The 22,942-nt window shown below is 42.5% G+C and overlaps 1 protein-coding gene across 3 annotated transcripts; it reads left to right on the forward strand.

The window, feature by feature from the left end:
• The first annotated feature begins 657 nt into the window (after positions 1–657).
• On the forward strand, positions 658–21,089 carry BEST3 (bestrophin 3). Of its 3 annotated transcripts, XM_063134765.1 has the most exons (10): positions 658–888; positions 3,438–3,607; positions 4,598–4,692; positions 6,415–6,648; positions 7,351–7,505; positions 8,920–8,997; positions 9,690–9,842; positions 15,966–16,046; positions 17,430–17,581; positions 20,010–21,089. In XM_063134765.1, the coding sequence occupies exons 2-10, from the start codon at positions 3,456–3,458 to the stop codon at positions 20,944–20,946; spliced, it is 2,037 nt and encodes a 678-aa protein (XP_062990835.1). In that variant the 5' UTR covers positions 658–888; positions 3,438–3,455; the 3' UTR covers positions 20,947–21,089. The 3 variants fall into 3 exon arrangements, with proteins under 3 accessions (XP_062990835.1, XP_062990836.1, XP_062990837.1); XM_063134766.1 differs by lacking the exon at positions 8,920–8,997; XM_063134767.1 differs by lacking the exons at positions 658–888; positions 3,438–3,607 and having other exon boundaries at positions 4,604–4,692; positions 6,503–6,648; positions 20,010–21,088.
• Positions 21,090–22,942: the final 1,853 nt, after the last annotated feature.

A 22,942-nucleotide genomic window follows, 5' to 3' on the forward strand; every position in this document is an offset into this window, starting at 1 on the left:
ATTCTCCTTATAGAACATGGGGCTTTTCAAAGCACAGAATTCATTACCAGCTATATATCTTGTCTCCTGTTACCCAGTCTTCATATGAATCAGGAATCAGCTGATCTCAGGAGCCAGCACCCTCCAAATCACTTGGATTACAACTTCCATCATTCCCGGCCAGCATGGCTGAGGATAGTGTGAGTTGTAGTCCAAGCCATCCAGAGGGCACCATGTTGGAGACAGCTGCTAGTCAGTCACGCATATGTCGATCATCTTCAGCAGAAACAAAATAGGTAAAGCAATACCTATTTCTTGGTCCAATCTCCCTCAGCCAAATTGCACAAGCTTTTGAATTTCACAGAGTTCCAAGGGTCAGAACCAAAAAATGCTCCTCTTATTTCTTTGTGACTCTTACTTAGTACTTGATTGTATCTACAAAACGGGGGTCCAGTCACTTTGCGGTGGCTGGGGAATTGCTTTTTTCTTCTTCAGCACCGGGCAGATGGCAGAAAGCAAGCAGCCAAACTGGAAAAAGCCCATGCAAATTATTTCCATGGGTTCTACCTTCAAACCGAAGGGGTCCTCCTTTGGATCACAAGTGGAGGGATAATTATAGATGAGTAAAGAGCCAAATCAGCAGCTGCTGCTTGCGTTTGTTCCCTGTTGTAACTGGCAGCGCCCGTGAACTTGGCAAAAACAGGCTTCCAGAAGTGGAAAGACATGTTAGCCTCTGTGCTTGTCAGTCCAGTCCTGGGAGGGCTCCAGAGAGCAATGAAAGCCCCGATAGGCTGGGTGCCTAAGGTGAAGAGGGGAACAAAGTGACCTGCCTGTGCCTTCACCCGGGCAACACGGAGGGGCCCCAGCCACCGTTTCCGTATTTGAGTGGCCTAATCAGAATAAGAGCAGGTTAGTGTCTAGAGCATTTTCGTTTCGTTTTTTATATATAATTTTTGTTATCTTTCTGCACCTGGAATTAATCTGTAGCTGATTTCTTAAAATGGCATTTATAATCTGCACATTTCATTTTAATAAATTATGGGTTTAACAGAAAAACACAGCAAAGCCTTATTGAATATCTGTCATATCCAGGTCTTACTGTGCTTAGATACCATCGATTTTTTGCCCCCACTCCACTACCTTTTCATCACTGATCATTTGTTATACTAGGGTATTAGCTATGTATTTAAGATTTAAGACTTACCCATGTGCATAGAATGTGCATAGAAACCCACACAGCATCTATGACTTGCCATTTTTTTTGCATTCAAAAGTACTATTCGTAAATGCATATGGTAGATGCCTTTCATATGACTGTGTGTGTGCGTGTTTTGGTGGGGGGTTCTCTTCCACTCACAATTCTCAATGGTGCTGACAGGGTGGGATTTCGGGGCAGAAGTCTAGGGGCCCACTCAAGAGAACGAACAGGAGGGCCCCCAAATGCAGCAGGGTATACTGCAATTTGAAGTGAGTGAAGTACCGTATTTCTTCAATTGCCCCTGTAGGAATATGGAAGTGGAGACGATGGAGCATATCCTTCTGTCCCGTAGCTTTTATAATCAGGCCTGCCATCTTATGATCACCCCATTGTTGAGTAAACTGTCCAGAAGTTCAGACAAATTTTATGTTAAGTTTCTGTTGGAAGATAAGTCCTCAAAAGTAACTTTGGCTGTTGCTAAATTTCTTACAGTGGCGGCCAGGATTAGAGCTCTCTGTGTATTAGACTAAAGTTGATAATAGCTCTAACTGTATGATGTTTCATGTTTGATTCTTGTTTTTTCATGGATCTATGGATCACAATAAAGAAGTATGGTATGGTATTTCTTCAATTCTAAGACACACTTTTCCCCCCATATAAACATCTCTAAAAACGGGGTGCGTCTTAGAATCGCAGGTGTGTCTTAGGCTTTTTTTTCTGTTGGTGGTACTGAAATTAGTGTGCGTCTTACAATTGATGGTGTCTTACAATCGAAGAAATATGGTAATAAACATTCCCATCTAAAGTGAAGAAGATAAGACCATTAAATCCAGAGTATGTACCATTGATTTATTTTATTTATTTATTAAAGCATTTATATCCCGCCCTATATCAAAGGGATCTCTGGGTGGCAACTGACAATTCTCAGGCACTTTTCAAAACCATTGTGTGACCATTTCATTTGAATTGGCTTTTTTGGTTTTTAGCACATGGGCTTCAGGGGAAGAATGATGGGTTCTTATTAATACACATTTAATACTATAGATGGGGTTTAATAATTATTTTTAATATAAGCTTTGAGAACCCATTTTTAAATTCCTTTGACATAGCTTGAGTTAGAAATTGAATAAGTCCTTGCCATTTTGTGATTTATTTTTTTAAAAAAAAGTTTATTGGGGCCCAGCCTGTAACCTTGTCAATGATTATGTGTGGCTAAATTCCACAGACTTCATTGAGACCTATATGCATGAATAACTAGAAACAAGATTGCAGCTCATATCTTTACTAGCTGGTAGTATTGCCAATAAAAAAATATGAAGCTAAGAAAGGTACGAACACTAGATCCCAATTTTTTAATCAGTGCTCTGAAAAGGTTCCAGATAGGGGATCTGCTAATGGAATTTTTGTCTTGCTTTGGGAATATTTATTTCTCTTAATGTGGATCCTCCCCAGTACATGAAAAGTCACATTCTGAGCATGTGGAAACCCTAGTAGGAGTTCGGAAGGTGAACTAGTTTTTTTTATGTGTGTTGAGGCTTCGTTGCTAATAGCTTGTTAAGTTGCCATTACTAGTGGTTGAATAAGGCAATCCATCAGCAGGATTGCCACACAAGTGCAGGACTGGCGAAACATGTTCAAAGGCCCGTGGTGGCTGCGAATCAGTGCTGTGTCAGTTAGATGACACAGCTGCAGCTTTGCAGCCACCATGGGGCTTTTCTGTGAAGCTGTGCAGTTCAAAAGTCAGGGACTTACCCTGACTTTTTCATTGGGAGCAAGGTCACCCTGGTTCTGCTGCTGCCTGACCTCACTCCATGGCCAATCCAGGAAGTGATCCTGGCGATTGGTCTCTAGAAGCCAGGAAAAGGGCGGGGGGCCCTCCAGTACATGGATGACTGCCAGAAACCCCACACTCCCTCCTTGGCATGGGGATTACCCATTAATGGTAATCCCCATGTGACCCTGCTAGAGGGAAAGTGTGGGGTTTAGATGGAATGCAGTGCCAACGCAGTGCCGTCAAGGCAGCCCACTGGTGTCTTTTACAGGATCCAACATTTACCTGTTATTTCTATCTCTTGCAACTGTGGAGAGCAGCTTGGGTGTGAGGGGAATAATGTAGGTTATGCCTGTTGTAATCGCAGCAGCTCCCCAGCTTGTAAATGCTGTAAATACACAGTGAAACTGTGAGCGTTTATGTTCAAGTCAATATTCTGCATAAAATGTTACTGGTTTCCTGTTGTGATTTGGCCTTCCGTTTTTCCAGAGGCAATCAGCGGAGAAGATGACAGTCACGTACTCCAGTAAAGTTGCCAATGCCACCTTCTTTGGGTTCCACAGGCTACTTCTCAAGTGGAAAGGAAGCATCTACAAACTGCTTTACAGAGAATTTATTCTCTTTGCTACCCTCTACACAGCGATAAGTGTATTATATAGGTACATATTCTTTTTTTACCTTGTGAAACACTCTATCTCTGTGGTGCTGTCTGTAATCTTTCCATGGACAATGATTGATTTTGTACTAAACAAGTGGGAACTGCAACAAACTGTTGCAGTGTGGAATGCTCCTGTTCAGGATTCCAGCCAGCCAGTCATGCCTTTTTCCAGGGTACTCAATTCCATACCCCCTTTCCAGTTTTATGTAGCCACTGAGCATGCTCAGCCCTCATTGGGGTATTTTGGGGGTTCCTCCTCTAATTTCCCCCCCCCCCGAAGGTTTCCCTTCAAACAGTGGTTCCGTTTTGGCTACATAAGGATCCACACTTAGAGAATCAGTTTTTTATTTGTATATATGATTACATGGGGCACAACCCACCGGGAAAGTCTCCTACACATACTCTTTTGAAATTATATGGGGCTATGCAAGAACATTACTCGTCCACTGTGCTTTTGAGCAGCTACAGGAAATCTTATAGCACTATAGGTTCCACTAGAAATCTCTTGGAATATTAATGTTGTGTATCCTCATCTTATGCTCAGCCTGTATATGTGGGTAAATAAACCTCATATCACAGCATCGCCATATGTCTCCAGTGACCTCCTTCTAATAAAACGGAACCTTAAGCCAATGTTGAATCCTTTAAAACTTATCACTGGCCAGAGATGGGGTGCACACATCTAACAATAGTTATAAAGCAAAGCTTTTGTAATACATGTTGCATTTTTTAAAATAATAGATTTAAAGTTCCATATCAAAGAGTTCCCCATTCACCTGTCAGTCTTGGGTAGTGGTGACCTTTGTCACAACTGCATAACACTCCCATGATCTACCTTATGATCTACTATGCAATTCATGATCTACTATGCAATTCATTACTATTAATGCTGAGTATTCCTGGATGCCCATATCCTGCTCTTAATACTTAGTCACTTGCTCTTTATAGCAAACTAATTTAAAAGGCAATATATTATATTTTTCCCTTGCAGATTTTTCCTTACAGGAAGCCAAAAACGATACTTTGAAAAACTATCAATTTACTGTGACGAATATGCAGAACAAATCCCAGTCACTTTTGTGCTCGGTAAGCATGTATTCTGCGATTACTAAACAGACTAGTTTCATGCAGGACTTCACCAATGTCTTTGGAGCAGGGGTGGGTCAAAAGAATACTGTCAGATCTCTGGGTGCATTGCAGTAGAATGGCAGAGATTTCCGGCTCCCAAATTGTTTAACAGTAGCAGCAACAAAATAATGAAATAAACGAAATGATATGAGTAACTCACCCTAAATAAGCTTCTGAAATGAAAGCGATCGAAGACAAACATGACTTATATGGAAATTCCAAAGATCAAAATGATCAAACATCCCTATCGGAAAAGTACATTGGAAATTAGTAACTTGTAGCAAATTCACCATCGTTATGACGTTTTAGGGTGCAATCCAATGGGTTGTGCCCCTGATGACCAGAACCCCCCTGAACCTGGAAGCTCCTGGTCGTCCAATGCAGGGCAGGAGGCGTGGCAGAGATGATCTTTGCATCCTATTCCTCCCACCCTGCCCTTTTCACAAGATGGCTTTTTTGCCCATCTAGCAATGGTGCTTCAGATAGGGCTGGAAGGAGGCTGGAGAGGCCTCAGGATAGCTTGTATTCTGCCCTCTCTGGTCTCTTCCCCTCCCCACCACCTAAATGCTCACTTCCCCCCTCTCCATGGTTGCTTTCCCAACCTTGGAGGCCCACCAACAAGTTTCTGTCCATGCTGGTTGTGAGGGGGCAGTGGAGGGGGTGTTTGGAGCTCCGACTCAGCCTTCTGAGGTTGGAGCACTGTCTCTGACCTAAAATGGGGGAATCTCCACTGTCCTATGACCCTCTTAGACAACATCCAGGGACCATCGGATTGCTTTCCCCAGACCATTAAAAGAAGTCCTGGAGATACTGTTCTCATTATGTTTGCTTCTGATGGCTTGGAAACACTGTGCTCTGTAAAGTATCTTGGCATTCTCTAAGAGTGCAGTAAAAATATGCACACAGCAATTTTCCATACTCTCAGGTTGGCATTGTAGTGCACAGACTGTGTGTAGTGATGGCCGCCAACTTGGATGGCTTTAAAGGGGGATTAGACAAATTCACAGAGGATAAGGTAATCAATGGCTACCGGTCATGATGGCTATATATTACCTTCAGGATCCGAAGCAGCATGCCTCTGAACACCAGTTGCTGGGGAACATGACTGGGAGGGTGCTATTGCTCTCATGTCCTGCTTTGTGGGCTTCACACAGGCAACTTTTAGAATAGAATGCTGGACTAGATAGGCCTTTGGTCTGATCCCACGGGATTCTTCTCATATTCTTATGACTGCATCCATCCTACCCTAATCCCCAGTTATGGAGGACCATAGATAAACCCAATCCCCCCATGCAAAGATTGGTTGCACTGCCACAGCCCACAATTCCCTAGATTAGAGCTGCATGAATCATCACTTAGGCTGTCTACATCAGTGATAACGTTAATGCATTGATGCTATACATTGAACGTGCAACCGAGTTTACAATCCACACTGATGGTGAGCAGGATTGCTGGCGCAATCACATCTTCAGTGGCAGCTCTGGGACAGGAGGAGTGTTAGCATTGGTTTGTCCCTATTCCTCTTTAAATAAGCCCACTCAGGACATTTGACCTCGTAACAGAGCTACAGGTACAGGTATGGGGTGCTGTGTATATTTTTCTCATCCTATTGTTAGAAGCTCCAAATCAATGTAAGATTTACAGCAAGAAATGTGAATCAGGATTTTTCCAAATCTGCAGGGTTCTATGTTACTTTGGTGGTGAACCGTTGGTGGAACCAATTTGTCAATCTGCCATGGCCCGACAGAATTATGTTCTTGATCTCCAGTACTGTCCAGGGAAGAGATGAATATGGCCGCTTACTCAGGAGAACTCTCATGCGTTACGTGAATTTAACATCCCTCCTCATCTTTCGTTCAGTGAGCACAGCTGTCTATAAAAGATTCCCAACCATGGACCATCTGGTAGAAGGAGGTATTGTCCATTTCTCTTCCTCCCCATCTCTGCCCCAATTCAAGTGGAAATAACTGAAAATTTCACGGACTTCAGAGTATCAGAAATGTCAATAAATAAAGCACAGGGCCACAATGTCCAAAAAGAGAAGAAATGCTTCCAGCTTCATCTGGAAAATTGCTCCCCTAGTAAATAAGAACTTAGGATGGTATGCACTAAATATGACATTATTGTCACCGGATTCCACAAGCAGATGCAAAGCAATGGTTATAACTTAAAATGGAAGCAGTGGATAATACCATGCTTTATTGCAAAGATCTATCATGTGCTCAGCCTCGATGACAAGGCCCAGCATCATACATTCCCCAGGTTAGGGTGAAGGTTGATCTAGGACACAATCCTATGCTTCTTTAGGCAGAGAAAAAGTCCTACAACTCCCAGCATTCCCTAGGCAGCATGGCTAGCTGGGGAATGGTGAGAGATGTAGGATTTTTTCCTGTCTAAACGTGCATAGGATTATGCCCTTAGGTATATATGTTTACTAATTTATAATTATTTGAAGAGGTGTGTGGTATATGTGTATATATATGAATACACACAAAACTGAACAAGGTGGTCAAAGAACCATTTATAAGCTGGGCTCCAGGAGCACAACCTGCATCAGCGCATGCACTCCCAGAAGAAATAGGACGCCACAAGCCAGCTATATTTCTTTATAAACAGGTTTTATGACACCCGAGGAAAGGAGAAAATTTGATGATCTTAAGTCTCCCCATCTTAAATACTGGGTCCCCTTTGTCTGGTTTGGAAATTTGGCAGCAAAAGCACGACAAGATGGAAGGATCAGAGACAGTGTAGACTTGCAGACACTGATGAATGTAAGTAAGCAAACACAGTGGAAAGTTGTGAAAAACACTTAAAGCCCAAGTATGGTGTGTGCTTCTTCTTAAGCTCGTCTGTTCTACATAAGCCGTTTTCCAGCTGTTTTCTTTCTAGTTTGTTGTTGTTGTTGTTGTTTTACAGTCCCTGAATTTTACCCAGTGGTGCTTTTGTGCTCCTGTAACCTTTGGGGCTGTCCCTAAAGATCAAAGTCCACCTCAAGCCGTTCAGGGCCAGTTCCATGTTTGAGGGGGTGCCAAGCAAAATGCTTACTGGTGAGCCCCCTGTGATGTCAGGTGGCTGGTTCTGGGAGCCACTATTTTAATTTCCCACAATGCCCCACCCACAATTTTCCACAAAAGCATGAAGACACACAAGCAACCCACAAAATGCAGCACTGGGCTATGCAGTGTTGTTGTCAGCTTTAGAAGTGAAGATGGACTGTTTGTGCTATTTGTTTCAGCTCCTGGGTGAATTGTTGAGTAGATACCCCACAACTCCAGCACCCCAGCCAGTTACTTGGATCGCTTGCCCCTAACTGGCCCTGGAAACTTCAGGCAATGTATTCAGCACACTAGGCAACTGTTGAGTTACACTTCATACCTTGACCATGTGTGGCAGCTACCAATTGCTTTTCATGGGAGGGGCGGTGGTTCAGTGGTAGTGCACCTGCTTTGCATGCAGAAGGTCCCAGGTTCAATCCCTGGCATCTCCAGGAAGGGCTAGGAATGAATCCTACCTGAAACCCTGGATCCAACCCTTGGTTAAAAAATACAAATATGTAACCACCACACTAGATGTTTGCATTGGCAGAATAAGCAGAGAATGGGTCATAAACTTCAGTTCTAAAATACTTGGCAAATACTGTTGACATGCAGCATCCATTCATAGAACACCAAGGTGTGCTCAGGAAGTGGGATACTATATTGCTAGCTGTCACCTGTTTAAGTAATTAGTGTCCTCCCTCTGTATGTGATAGTGGTATATCATTCAAGGTGTAATCCAAAAGCCCAGGGCGTGCAGGCAATATTTACATAGTTTAAGTTGCAATCCTAGGCAGCCTAAACTGTAGGCTTACTCCCAGGTAAGCCCCATTGCATTCAAGTACCTGGGAGTAAGCCCCATTGGATGCAGTGGGAGTTATGTCTGAGTAGGCACATATATGATCACATTGTTAATTTCGTAAAATGTTACCTTTTGGCCACAGGGTTCCAAGTCAAAAATCTGCCAAATCCTAAGAGTCAATTGCCTAGTGCTAGCCTGTTCTGCTACTCTGCGACCAAACATCTAAACCAATGGCAGTCAGAGAGCCTGTTATTATATCAAGCCTCACTGTGCAAATAATAGTCAGAATGATGTCATTATCTTCAATGACATGTCAGATTTTTGCTTTGTTTCCCCCCCTCTGTTTAGGAGATGAATCGGTATCGATCGTGGTGCAGCCTACTCTTTGGTTACGACTGGGTTGGAATTCCACTAGTGTACACACAGGTATAGAAGGGACAACATTCACCATATTCAAAGCTGTACTTGGGGGTGGGGATGGGGATCTTGGCTACTAAAAGGTTTAAATATCAGTGGGTTGGATCCAACTCTGTAATTTCACTTACAGAACTGTTTCCATCACCAAAACCAGGAGAGGGGGAATTCAGCAACCTCCCCTTGCATCCTCAAAATTCACTGTTTATGTCTAGGAAGTGTTAAAAAATAAAGCTATTTTAATATAAGGTGCACTTCTTAATTATACATAAATGATAATTAATTATATTAACATAGTAAAACATTAATATAATTATATATGAATTTATTACTTATGAGTTGTACCTGATGTTAGCCTAACTTAACTCCCAATAGGCCCATTCTCACATAAAATAAAAAAATAGCTTAATTAACCCACAGTTTGTCGGGTCATATGCCCAGCACATCTCCACTATTTTGAATATGCAGGTTCCAATTGGTCATATCAGGGGTTACTTCATGATTTGCAAACCTGGAAACTATGGGTTAATCTGGGTTTGCCCGGTACCTCCAATCAGGCTGATTGGAGGTTGCATTTTTGAAATGGTGGTGGCACACAATCTTGGCATGAGAACCTGGTCAATGGGTCTATTTTAAGTAGGACTAACATTGGATATAGCCCTATATTCATAGTAGCCTTTTAATATGGTTTTAATTCATTTTAGGTTGTCACACTCGCTGTCTATACCTTCTTCTTCACATGTCTGATAGGACGTCAGTTTTTGGACCCTGACCAAGGCTATCAAGGTCATGATTTAGATCTTTACATTCCTATCTTCACATTATTACAGTTTTTCTTCTATGCAGGATGGCTAAAGGTAAGCTGCCTTTGTAGTTTTAAGTGGGGTTGGAATTTTATTGGAATTTTAGTGGAAATTGATGACTGAGAATCCTCCAACTGAAAGAAAGTAAAAGGGCGGCTTTGTTTAAAAATATCATCTAAAATTTTACAGTGTTTTACAGACACAACTATTTATTTAGTTCCAGTATCTGAAATTAAAACTTCAAAGAAAGATTTAGCAATTAATCAGTAGCACTACAACATCATGTATACAAATTGTTTTAAGAGATATCAAAAATATCTGGATATCAACTGTAGTGCTAGGGTAGCTCTGCACTGACCGTATTTCTTACACACCCATACTGATGACAGTCCATACCAACATTGTTGGCAGCATTTCTGGGTCACAGCGTACTTGCAAATTGCAAATATTCTATACAGTGTCCTGTCTATTATCAGCAATGTGTTCAGCCACTTATAACCTGGCTCTGGAGACAGCCCTCTACCAGTTTTTACAGATTTTTATATAGCCTATTATAAGAAATACAAATATTCTGATTTTTATACTCCATCTAAACTGTGTGTGTATGGAGAGGGAGAGAGAGAGAGAGAGAGAGAGGGATCTGTAAGCTTTAAATATCACAGAACACTTTATCAGACAGAATGGAAAAGGAATCTATATTATACCATGTTAGCTCCTTTTTTATCCTAAGCTAGGGCTAGTTCACATGTTGCAGTCACAGCATACTGATGACACCAAATCGCATATCCCTTAATGTGTGTGCCAGCCCAGTTGCATGAAGCGTCTCCATAACTAGAGGCAAGGCCAGCACCAAAGGTAGGCATTGTTGGGCACCTGCTGAGGCCTGCACCCCAGCAGGAGTCCACTGTGAAGGGCCCCCTGAAATAGTTCCTACTCTTCACCATTGCAACCTGCTTATTCCCTTGCCTCTCCCTCTGGGCCAGGATGGAGGTAGTGAAAAGGAGAAGCAGTAGATGCCTTGTTGCTCACTGTCTCTCTGCCTGTCAAGCAAGCAGGAGGTAGCAATGAGGAGATAGAGGATGAGGAGCAATAGCAGCTGCTGACATTGGTGGTAAGGAGGCTATCTTGCCCACAGACCCTCAAAACCTTGGAAGCAGAGAAGACATCAGGATTGTGTGGCTTTAATGTGTTTCACACTATCATTGGATTCAGTTTGCATCTCTTAAGAAAAAGTGATGGAGTCTGAATTAATTATGTGCTGCTCTTTATTTTTGTTTCCACTCAAGGCCAATCAAATCCATTTTATACCTAAGGAAAGTACTAAATCCCATAATAAGCTATTAAACAGGTAGAGCTAATCATGACTTCCCTTCTGCTTTCACACAAAGCAGGTAGTTCCAAATAAAAGTTCTGCAAAACACTGAATGTTTTCTAATTAACATTGATTTTTCAGCTAACCAATTTACAGATTCTCATCAAGCCTATAATTAAGTCTGTAACCCAGTATAAATGCCATATTGATTCTTTACTCTCCAGTGTATCTGGACTTGATTAATTAAAAGAGGAAATAGCTTAAATTAAGAGTAGCTAAGGCAAACATTATCTAGAAAATATATTGATCAAATCATAAACTGTTTCTTTTAGACCACTGTAGAAAACTCTGAAGAGCCAGTTAAAATTAACACTGTTTCTGTTTGTTTTTAAAACTAGTCAGTGACTAGTTTTGCAAAACATGCCAACCCACACTCAGTAGTTGTTGAACTCTGGGTTGTTTGTTGAACCATGGTTTAGCATGTTGTCTGAAGCCAGGACATTTTCTGCAGAGTGGCTTGTTAACTGTGGTGTGGCTTATTTTTCTCGAGCAAGCCACCTTAAGAACCCATGGTTTGTTGTTGGGTTGTTCAGTGAGTTCAACAGCAACCCATACTCAACCACTGAGTGTGGGTTAGCATGTTGTGTGAACAGCCCCATGTCAGCAAAAATGAACTGGCTGTCATATCAAGTTTGGGACCAGTAACAGGGCTAGATTAACCCACAATGTTAAGTATGCTACCACAGAGATCTGTTGTGATGAAATTATATCATATAGTTGGGACGTATATCCAGGTCAAATGTCATCACACATTCAGAAGGCTTCACAAAATTAGGTAGACCAGATGATCCAACTCTTACCCTACCCAGTGCCTGTTTACCCTACCCTGTGCCTGTTTGCATTCTCTTCCCCTCCTTATTGTTTTATTATGATTTTATTAGAATGTAAGCCTATGCGGCAGGGTCTTGCTATTTACTGTTTTACTCTGTACAGCACCATGTACATTGATGGTGCTATATAAATAAATAAATAAATAATAACAACTCTGAGCCACTCATTAAGTTAGCTCAACATAGGTGACTGAAAAACATCAGTGGTTGCTGGAAAAACCGTGTAGGGATGGTTATGTGAATCTATTCTAGGTAGCTTTTCAACTCAGGACAGTGATCCAGGGAACTGGTACACATTCAGGGGAAAGAGATATGTCAGCAGCCAAAGCTAGCTCTTCCAGCACAGCAGTTGTAACCCTGTTGAAGAGACCTGTTGCTGTTCAACAACTGTCCCACCAAGTATTTGCATCTGACCACTCCAACAAGAACATGAGCTGCTCCATAATGCATAACTCAGCCTTCCCCCAATCTGGTGCCCTCTAAATGTCTTGGATTGCAACTCCCATAATTCCCAGTTGCACTAACTGAAGCTTCTGGGCATGCTTAAAGGCATGTCCATATAAAGCTCATTGCAATATTCCACCTTCAGAGCTACAAAGGTGGTTATGCTGGCAGTAAGTTTCTCTAATCTCCAGATAAGGGTGCAGCCTACTTGCAACACCAGCCCAATTTGGAGCAATGCTGGGTCAAGAAACTCTGAGCTGCCATAGAAACTGGTGCCCGGAGAAATGGCTCCTCTGCATGAGCCCCTCCCAGCATTCCTGTGAGAGGGCTGACAGCGTAAAGAGGTTTGCAAGGTGCTAAGAGATATCTGGGGACTAGTGCTGCTTGCCTTTGTGCTCTCTTCAGTGCTTCAGTAATGCCTGCTTAACGAGAACATGTGCAAATAAATGGAGTATTATGAAGAAACACTCGCACTCTTCTCTGCAAAGGACGTTCAGCATCTACTGATGCCTATTCAGGAAAGGGGTCATGTCAAGCTATATATTTTAATCTGATTTGATCATATAATATCAGTTATTTTTACGTTACATCTCTCACATCCCCTAAGCCCCAGGCATCGGACAGGCTATGCATTTGAAACAGAGTGAACTCTTGCCTTAATAAAGTTGGCAGATCAGTATTGTAAGAAATCAAAGTGGATCGTTTTAAAAGAACAATTCAGCCTGAATGTTTGCTCTCATTTCTAGAATCCCATCTCGTCACTCAGCAACAACAATATTGTTGCTTTGATATCATCACTATTTGTCCCCTTTCCAAAGCAGCACACAACATTAAAACCAAAGACCAAGAACTGCAATTGAAAATACAGTAATATAATAAAAATCACAGGCTGGTGCCATTTGCCACACAAGAGCATCGAAAAATCACGCTATAACTAAAAAGCACCAGCACGTCATCCCTCTTTAAAACCTCACTGCAGCACTTCCCCTGGGTTCTTCTCAGTTCAAGTGCTCCCGGGGTATAAACTGCCTGTTCTCTCTAAGAATGTCCACTAAATAGGATTTCATCACCCCTGAAGCTGCATTTTCTATCAAAACGGGGATACTGAGGTTAGGGCACTCTCCACAGAAAGGATGTTCAAATAGTCATTACAGAGCTGGCAACCTGGTATAACAGTATAAGGAAGGATGCAAAATAATCTTTTCTTTGAAAGGAATTTAAATCCATTTCTCTTGCCGCACAAAGGGCTGTTCATTATTAAAATGCATCTACGTATTTCTACATAGGCAAAGTCATTTTGGAAACAGGTTACTCAAAATCATTCCTTGGTTTGCAGGTCATATTGGTTTTATAAAGGAGAGTGGTTCCCCTCGCATAAATCCCTTTTAATCCTATTCTGTGTTGTCCTGGAGTCTTCTGTAATCCATTTATATGTCACACCCAGGAATCCCAAAATAGCACTTAATTGTCCTGCGTTGCATTCCTTTTCAGACAGTGAGATCATGACCCACATGACCATTTATCGAGCCAGTGCAATGTTGCCCCCTGTAGTCACTCATGTATATATCTTTCGAATTCACTGAAGGGTGTTCTGCTCCATGCTTGCTTGCTTGTTCATGAATATCTACCTAGCTAGTGTCGTGTGGGAGCCAGTGTGGTGTAATGGCTAAAGTGTTGGACTGGGAGTCTGGAGATCTGGGTTCTAGTCCCCACTCAGCCATGGAAACCCACCGGGTGACTTTGGGCCAGTCACAGACTCTTAGCCCAACTTACCTCACAGGGTTGTTGTTGTGAGGATAAAATGGAGAAGAGGATTTCTTGGAGGAAACAAGGCAGGATATAAATAATAATATAATATATAAATAATAATTAGTCATGTTGTCCCGTTTCTGTAGTGTCAAGAGTTAGATAATTGCTCATCTCGATTCATCTTGAAACCAGTTTTGTGCTGGATTTAGCTAGTGAGAACCCCTGGTTATGCGGATCAGTGTCAGCTTCCAGTTTTTGAAGGCCCTGGGGTGAGATACTTTCAATGACCCTCCCACCACCATCAATTTTACTAGCTGCTATTGCTCCTCACTCTCTTTCTCATCATTGCTACAACTTACTTTCTTGACAGGTAGAGAGGCAGCAAGCAAGTAGGTAGTGGCAACTGCTGCTTAACCTTCTCACCATCATATAAGTAAATACATATACAGGGTATGAGGTCCTTGCCTCAGACCCTATGGGAACAGGTTAGCCTTCCACATTCTGCAGCCTCAGACATATATTTTAGACTTCAAGATGCGCAGCAGATGGACTGATGGGGTTCCGATGTCACGATAACCAACAGTGAGTTAAATAATCAACGGTGGGTTAAATAGTCAACTTCTGTCAGGACTTTTTCACACCACAGTTGGTTATTTGGCTGAAATAACCAACGCTGTGCAGAGTTGATTATTTGAACAACCGTTGGTTGTCATGTTGTGTGTCAGGTACCAGCAGGAGGACTGAGGGGAGGGAGAGGGGCGGGGATATGTCAATCAAACACACCGTTGACTAATAGTCAACTCGACGCTGGCCTTAATCTATACCATTGTTGATTACAATCATGTCCCGCGGGGAGTGCCCCCTTGATAATCAACAATGGAGTTGACTATTAATCCATCATTGACTATTGTGTTGTCCAAACGCAGCCACTGAGAATTAGAGACTCCTATCAGGAAGAAAAAGCTATGAAATAGGGCTAGAAAAAGTAACAGCCAGGGCTATTTAAAAGTGTATTTTAAAATGTATCATTCCTCTTATAAGAAAACCTAGAGGGCAATACACAAAGACTGTTTTTGTAACCACTATTCTAATCGGTATAAAGCAGTTAAAATATTCTGAAGTATTATTAACTAACAAAATACTCATCATGATGATGTGTAGGTTGTATATGAAAGGGAGGCTTATTTATTTTATTTTACTGATAAAACTTATTTGTGAATTGCTCCTCTAGCCAATGGGTTCTCAAACTTAAAGTTAAAATAACAACAATCATAAAATGCAGATGTATTGAATGGATCAACTAAAAACAGGACTGGAGATCTGCTTAGACGCCTGCCTTTTGTGCCTGTAACTGCCAAAACCTGTCACCTTTATGACTGAAAGCCACAACATTATCCAACCTGTTCTGCCTCCCCTACTTTCCCCAACCTAGTATCCTCCAAATATCTTGGACTGCAACACCCATAATCCCCAACCAGTATTTATTTATATTTATTTATTACATTTATATACCGCCCCATAGCCAAAGCTCTCCGGGCAGTTGGATTATGGGCCATACTCCAACAGATCTCCCTATTTGGTAGGCTATCAGGTGGACTGACCACACTTGTGAAGTCCACTTCAGGGAACTCTGGAAGCGACACATCGTCACTTGGCTAAAGCCTCATCCTTGCCAGAGGACTTATTCATTACTACAAGCCTGCAGTGTCAAGGCCTCTGTTTTCTTAGGCATGAGGCAATATGCAACCCTCTGCTTACTACATGCAAATATTCTACTTACAGGTTGCAGAGCAGCTTATTAACCCATTTGGTGAAGATGATGACGATTTTGAAACAAATTGGTGCATCGATAGGAATCTGCAGGTGGGACCATAAGTGTGCCTCCACTTATGACTATGTTCTTTTCTCGGGTAGTGGTGTAATCTTTCTCTGACTGCAGTGACAATATCTAATGGCGCAGAGTTTTCCATACCACATTTCACAGATTAAAATTGAGGCATGCCATGTTCCACAGATTAAAATTGGCTCGTCATCTCCAGCTGTGTGCTGTTCTCCTAGATTCTGAAATAGCCTGCCCTCCCTCCACTGGTTTCCAGGTTAGACTACTGTAATGCGCTATGTATAGGGCTGCCCTTGAAAGGTGTCCAGAAACTGTGGCTACTGCAAAATAATGCTTCTGCCAGGGTATTATCTGGAACAAGATATTGAGAACATATTACACTCATTCTGTTTGATCTGCAAATGTTGCCAGTTTGTTTCAAGACACAATTCAAGGTGCTGATTTTAAACTTGAAATCCCTAAATGGCTTAGGACATGGATACTTTAAGACTTGCCTTCTTCCTTTTGTTCTCCCTGCATGCTCTGTTCATCATCTGAGGCCCTGCTCTGAAATTCTCAAGTGTTCTGAAGCCCCAGCAGGAACAAATAGGAGCAGGAACTTTTCAGTGGAGGCACCCACCCTGGTCACCAAACCCTGGTTATTTAGGAATGCCTTCAGCTTATCTTTGTCAACTCCTCATTATGTTTGTGCTAAGGCTGTTTTCTTTTTTCTGTAAAAAAAAATAGCTGAAGGCAAGGGTGGAACCAAGTAATCTTCTACAATAATATTATTAGTAAAAGTTTTATTAAAGTTCCAGGTGCCTACGCGGTTGCGTTCTTCCTCAGGGCTTTATAACGTTAGTGCAGATGTCTGCACATCTGCACTAACGTTATAAAGCCCTGAGGAAGAACGCAACCGCGTTCAAAAAGCGTAGGCACCTGGCACTTTAATAAAACTTTTACTAATAATATTATTGTAGATTACTTGGTTCCACCCTTGCCTTTGGCTATTTTTTACGCCCCTACGGGGTTTTCCTTGCTTTTGCACTTCTTTTTTCTGTGCCTTCACTTTGTTTTTGGAATGTTTATGAGTTGCTGTTTTTGTTGATTTTGGATTTGTTTTCTGTTTTTTATGATGTTGGTAATTTTTTTAAGGTTGTTCAAAGTATTTTGTGAATTTAGTTTTATTGTATGAATATTTTACTGCTGCAAGCTGCTTTTATTTCTTTTTGCAGGAAAAGTGGAATTCATAAGATAAAATGAATAAAGCCAAGAGGATAATTGTTCTCTTGGTAAAGATACAGTAGAAAAACAGGCAGTTGTTGCTTGAAACAATTAAGTCATGTGGTCAACTTGAGTGTGCTGGGTTAATCATGCAGTGCTTCACGCTGTGTTGCAAGTGTTCTAATTCATAACCATCATCCCAGGTTTCACTTCTGGCTGTTGATGAAATGCACATGAATTTACCAAGAATGAAAAAAGATATTTACTGGGATGATTCTTCAGCCCGCCCACCATATACGTTAGCTGCCGCAGACTCCTGCATTCCATCTTTCCTCGGATCAACAATTGAAATGGGGTATGTAAGCCTGGCATATCCTGCCCAAGTTTTTACATGGTCAAAGTGATTCCTCATTAGCTCAGTGTATTGCACCATTAGCAACCCATTCTTACAAGAATTCAAGCTTAAGTGTGGCTAATTATGAGTATAATACAGATTTCAGACCATTAAGAACATAAGAAGGGTCCTGCTGGATGGGACCAAAAGCCTAGTCCAGAATCCTGTTTTTCACAGTGGCCAACCAGTTGCCTATGGGAGGCCCATGAGCAGCAAATGAGGACAAGAATCCACTTCTGCTGTTGTTCCTCAGCCATGGACTTCCTGCCTCTGATCCTGGAAGTAACACATAGCTATCTTGGCTAGTAGCTACTGATCACCTTACCCTCCATGAATTTCTCTAAGACCCTTCTAAAGCCATCTATGTGGGTGGCTATCACCACATCTCACGATAGCAAATTCCATAGTTTACCTATACTCTGTGTGAAGACCATTTTGATGGTCCCCCATCTTCATTTCTATGGCATTTGGGGCCTAACTAGATGAACCACTAGGAGAGTGGATCTCCCATGATGGTGGCAGTGGTTTTAGTTTGCCAAATTGGGTTAGGGGAAAGTGCTGGGGAGTGGGGGGGGGGGTGTTTAACATTTTTCTCTGCTCTGTTTTCTTGATCTAACCACCTGCTATCCACCCATGGGGAAAAGGTTTACATACACTGTACCTGTGGATAATGTGGGACAGGTGGAGAGTTTTGTATTCATCTGGAATGTGATACAGTGCGATAAGGACATAAAGTGGAGGTGACGCGTTGCCAGGAAAGAGAAGGAATAAAAGGTTTGAGCTTGATCAGGCAGGCAGGCAGGCAGAGAGAGATTGAGAGAGAGAGAGAAGCCAGTAACCCTACCAAAACCATGGAAACCAAATAAAATGTATGCTGCAATCCCACTACAATTTATGCAAACACCAATCATATTGAAAACATTTAGACATGCATGTATAACTTTGATTATCTTGATCCTTTCCAATCTGGGTTTTGAGCTAGAAGGAGATAATCTTGGTCACCCTGAGGGATGACCTACATCTGGAATTCAACAGTGAAGGTATGTCCTTGGTAGTTCTGCAGTACCTCTCAGCCACTTTTGGGTGTTCTGTTAAGGCCTTTCTTTTTCACCAAGTCTTTGGGTTGCTTTAAGTTTTTCCCCTGGTGCTGTGAGTTATGTTTTTGTTAGCTTTGGGTTTGAATTCTCTGTTTCATTTTTATCTTTTAAAATTGTGTTGTGGCTTTAACTTGTAATTGAAAGCCACTTTGGGGATCTCCGTGTGGGGCTGAAAGGCAAGGTAGGTGACTTTGGGCCAGTCACGCACTCTCTCTCAGCCAGGGTGACCAACTGTCAGGATTTTCCCAGATTTGTCCTGGTTTTTGTTCTTTCCATGGTGTCAGGGGGGATTTTCAATAATTTTCAATAATGTCCTGGAATGACACACCTTCCCCTTTAAGGCTGCCATTAGCATGGCAGGAGGGAATGACATGCTTTCTTGAGGCACATCATTCCCCCACCCTGAGCTCCAATTGAGGTCTTAAAGGGGAAAGTGGGTCATTCGTGGACATTATAGAAAAGGCCCCAATTGGAGTGGATGGTGGTGGTGCAGAATGAAATCCTTTCCCCTCCTCCACTCCAATCGGGTTCTTTAAGGTGGCGGGGAAATAACGTACTTTCTGCAGGACTCAGAAAGCTGCTTCCCCACACACACACACTAGGTGTCCTCTTTTTTGGTTTCCCAAATATGGTCACCCTATCTCAGCCTGAACTATTTCACAGGGTTGTTGTGAGGATAATATAGAGAACAACACCATACATGTAGACTTGAGCTACTTGGCGGAAAGGTGGCATATGAATATAACTAAGAAAAAATAAAATGCGATAGAAATGATGTGATAAATTATATAAAATGTTTTAAAATAATCTGGTGGCTGCATTGTCATCCTTATATGTATATGCCACAGCTCTGTTAAAACTATTTATATAATCTAATACCAGCAACAAAGATACTCAATTCCTAATGCTACAATAAAGGCAATATAAAATATCACTTGGACCTGTAACAAAATGTTGCGGTATGAAGTGCTCCCATTTTCCAGGGTACTCCTTTCCAATCTGCCCCCAACCCCGTGGGTTTCTTCCCCCCCCACACACCCCCTCCAACCATCAGCCACCATTTTATGACTACTGAGCATGCACAGTCATTATTGGGATTTGGGGGACGGTGTGTAGTTTCTCTCCCCTGTCCCAGTTTATTTGTACTTCAAACTTCAGGATCGCCAAAAGCCAGTGGAAATCTCCTTCTTATGCATAGCGCTGTTTTGACTACAAAAGGATTCACACTGGGAAAATTGAGTTTGCACTTGGAATATGTACATATGTAAGTGCTTCCATGTTTTATTTTGCAGCCTGGCAGATAGCCAGTTCTTTCATGGAGAAAATTGGCTCCGGGATGAGGATAAACCCAGAAGGCAGCATTCGATGCTGAGAAAAGTGAAGCGATTTCTGAGTGTCCGTGAAGTTTCCCCCTCCCCGAGCAGGAGGAGTTACCAAAGGCAGGCGAGTGAAAACTCTGTCTTTTTCCCATCCCATGAAATGCATCGCATTGGCAATTTGCTAGAAATGCACTCCAGGGGGAGACATTTCACCTCAAATGGCAGAAAGAACTACGAAGGTCGAGAGAAGAGCTTGAAGACACATGGGAGCATTGATCTAGGAGTCATTAGAGAAACCAGCAAGAATGATGCTCTTGAGACAGATGGCCTGTCCAACGTGGCTGAGAGTGTACCCAAAATGGAGTACTTGGCCCCTGAACAGATAGTCATCGAAACAGACGTCAAAGATTCAAAAGCAAACTGCGCTACTCATGTCCTGACCGACAAAGATTCTGGCAGTCAAAGTGAGTCAGAGACTGACTCCGAGGGACTTGTAATGACCTACTGCATGTCCCAAAACATTGCCGCACATTCACTGGTACCTCCTTCAGAAACAGCACCACTTCATATGGAATCCAGGCAACAGGACTCATCTGTAGGTGTACAAGAGGGAAAAGAACCGCACTCCCCTCGTGATACAACATCTGGTGACACCAGAGATCATCAAATCTGGAAATTCCCAGATGTTCTTGCTCAACCTGGGGTGCCCAGCACAAAAACAGCACCTCTTTTAACAGAATCTGGAACATCTTCTGGAAAAAACAATGAAAGCACGGAAAGCACACCTACTTCTAGTCCTGCTGCTGTAAATACATTTGATATATCCTGCCTACTAGCACAATTCGATACTAAAGAAACTGATATCCTTCATATAGCTGAGTTTGGCAATGACAAAATAAAGGACAGCTGATAAAACAGAGCGCACCAACCTGATTTGCTACTCACTCGTGGCATGCAGCACATTTATCCTTAACAGCTCACCTCAGGACAAGCAGGCTGCACAGTGACCTACCTGCTTCATGCTTTAATGCCTTTCTTTTGGATAAAACAATTCAAAAAACATTTTACATCTCGTTGATTATAGTTTTCTTGAACAGGTGTCAGTTCAAACTTTACAGGTGAACATGAGACACAGGTAGGTATCTGTGTGTGTTCGGGTGATCAGACCTCAAGAAACTGGCATTATGACCTCCATCACACCTACTTTTTTAATCCAGTTTTCATCCGCAGTTTCCCCCTCCATTTCCTTAGCGAGTCACGCGCTGGGCACTTTCACATGTGTGCGTTGTTGTGCTCTTTCAGCTCGTGTAACTTTTCACCTGGAGCACTACTAAGCTGGCAAAATCTCCCGCCCTGCCCCCTACATTCTCAATTTCCCTGCAGTTAATTTTTTAAAAATTATTTCTGCGCAAATACAATAGTACGGCAGCCTGAAGCTGCACAATTACAGTAAAACAACATACTGTACTTTCCCCTAAGATCATATTAAAGAAACTCTGGGGAGAGAAAGAAGGGAGGCCATTTGTAGGAAGCAGGAGGGAGCACATGGGCCGAGACTGTTGCTGTCGCTTGGTTTGGGAAAGTTTTAAAGGGAGGAGAAGCGAACGTGCACTGCAGCTCGGGTACTGGGCATGCGGGTGCCTCGCAGCATTTCTAAAAAAAACCCAAGTCTTTAACTTCGCAGAAGCTTCGCAGTTCTAGGGAAGCGCGGGGGTGAACCACCACCACCCCTGTGCCGGTGCATTTTCCGCATTTCTTTTAAGGTGAAAATGTACCCCTGGTCATGCCTACTCAGGAGTAAGAACATAGAGTTAAATGGGACCTCTCTCCCTTCCCCTTCACGGTTGAGCGGAGAACCGCCCCACCCTCCTCTTTTCTTAGCGAGACCGCCCTTAGACACACACGCCCCCAACAAAGAATGGTCTGGTCTAATAGAACGCAAGGACAGCAATGCATGGGATGGTGGAGAGCATTTATTTCACATGGAGGGGGAAAAGAACAGACTTTCCCCACTCCAAAAAGAAATGAACCATGGAGGGGAAAAGGCAAAATGAGTGCAAGACAGGGACAACGTCGTGTGAGTACCGAGCTGCAAAAGTGCATACCAGACATGGCGAGTGTGCAATAAATCGCTGGTGTGATGGAGCCCTATGTCTATTTATGAACTCCGAAGAGAGGGGAAGGGACCAGTAACATTCAGCAGCAGTAATTTTTCACCTTGTTGTGTCATTGTGATTGGAGAAGTTGCACTTGTGAAACGTCTTCCTCCAATCTCCCCATTTGGCCCATGGCCTCCCTTTCCTTCCCCTTCTTGCCCCACCCCATGTAGGAATTACGTTTGTTTCTATTTTATCCTTTAAAAGAAAAAAAGTTCCCACGGGTACCAATGCAAGCTGTTTTAAAAACAAAACAAAAACCTAATTGTGGGGGAGGGGGAGGGGTGACAGTGGGCAGGAAGCCCTGGTCTACCTAGTTCATTTGCTTGTGTTAGGTTAACAGGAAACAATAGAAATAGTTAGAAAATAAACTCTTCAGTTTTTTTAAATTTTTAATTCCCCAGTTCCACATTTTGGGACTTGTCCTCCTGGAAGGACTTGAACCACTGCAAGGCTTGTACCCCTTCCTCCTGGCCCTGGATCATTCATAAAGTATGTTCCAAACAATACACTGTGTCTCTAACAGCAGGAAAAGAGTGTTGTGGCACCACAATTTTATGTTTTGCATAGTCTACCACAGCATGACACTCTTGCGCTCTGCATTAATTAAAAACACAATCCTATGCGTTGAGCCCTCACGAGACAAAACCTCCAAACTTGGAGCCTTCTGTGTATCCGGTGGTGGTGCCCTGCCAGACTAAACCAAGCAGCGGAGCAGAGGTGTCCTTTGCCTCTCCATCCGCCCTTGTG

Source organism: Elgaria multicarinata, chromosome 9, assembly GCF_023053635.1.
Source record: "Elgaria multicarinata webbii isolate HBS135686 ecotype San Diego chromosome 9, rElgMul1.1.pri, whole genome shotgun sequence".
In the NCBI taxonomy this organism is placed as follows: Eukaryota; Metazoa; Chordata; class Lepidosauria; order Squamata; family Anguidae; genus Elgaria; species Elgaria multicarinata.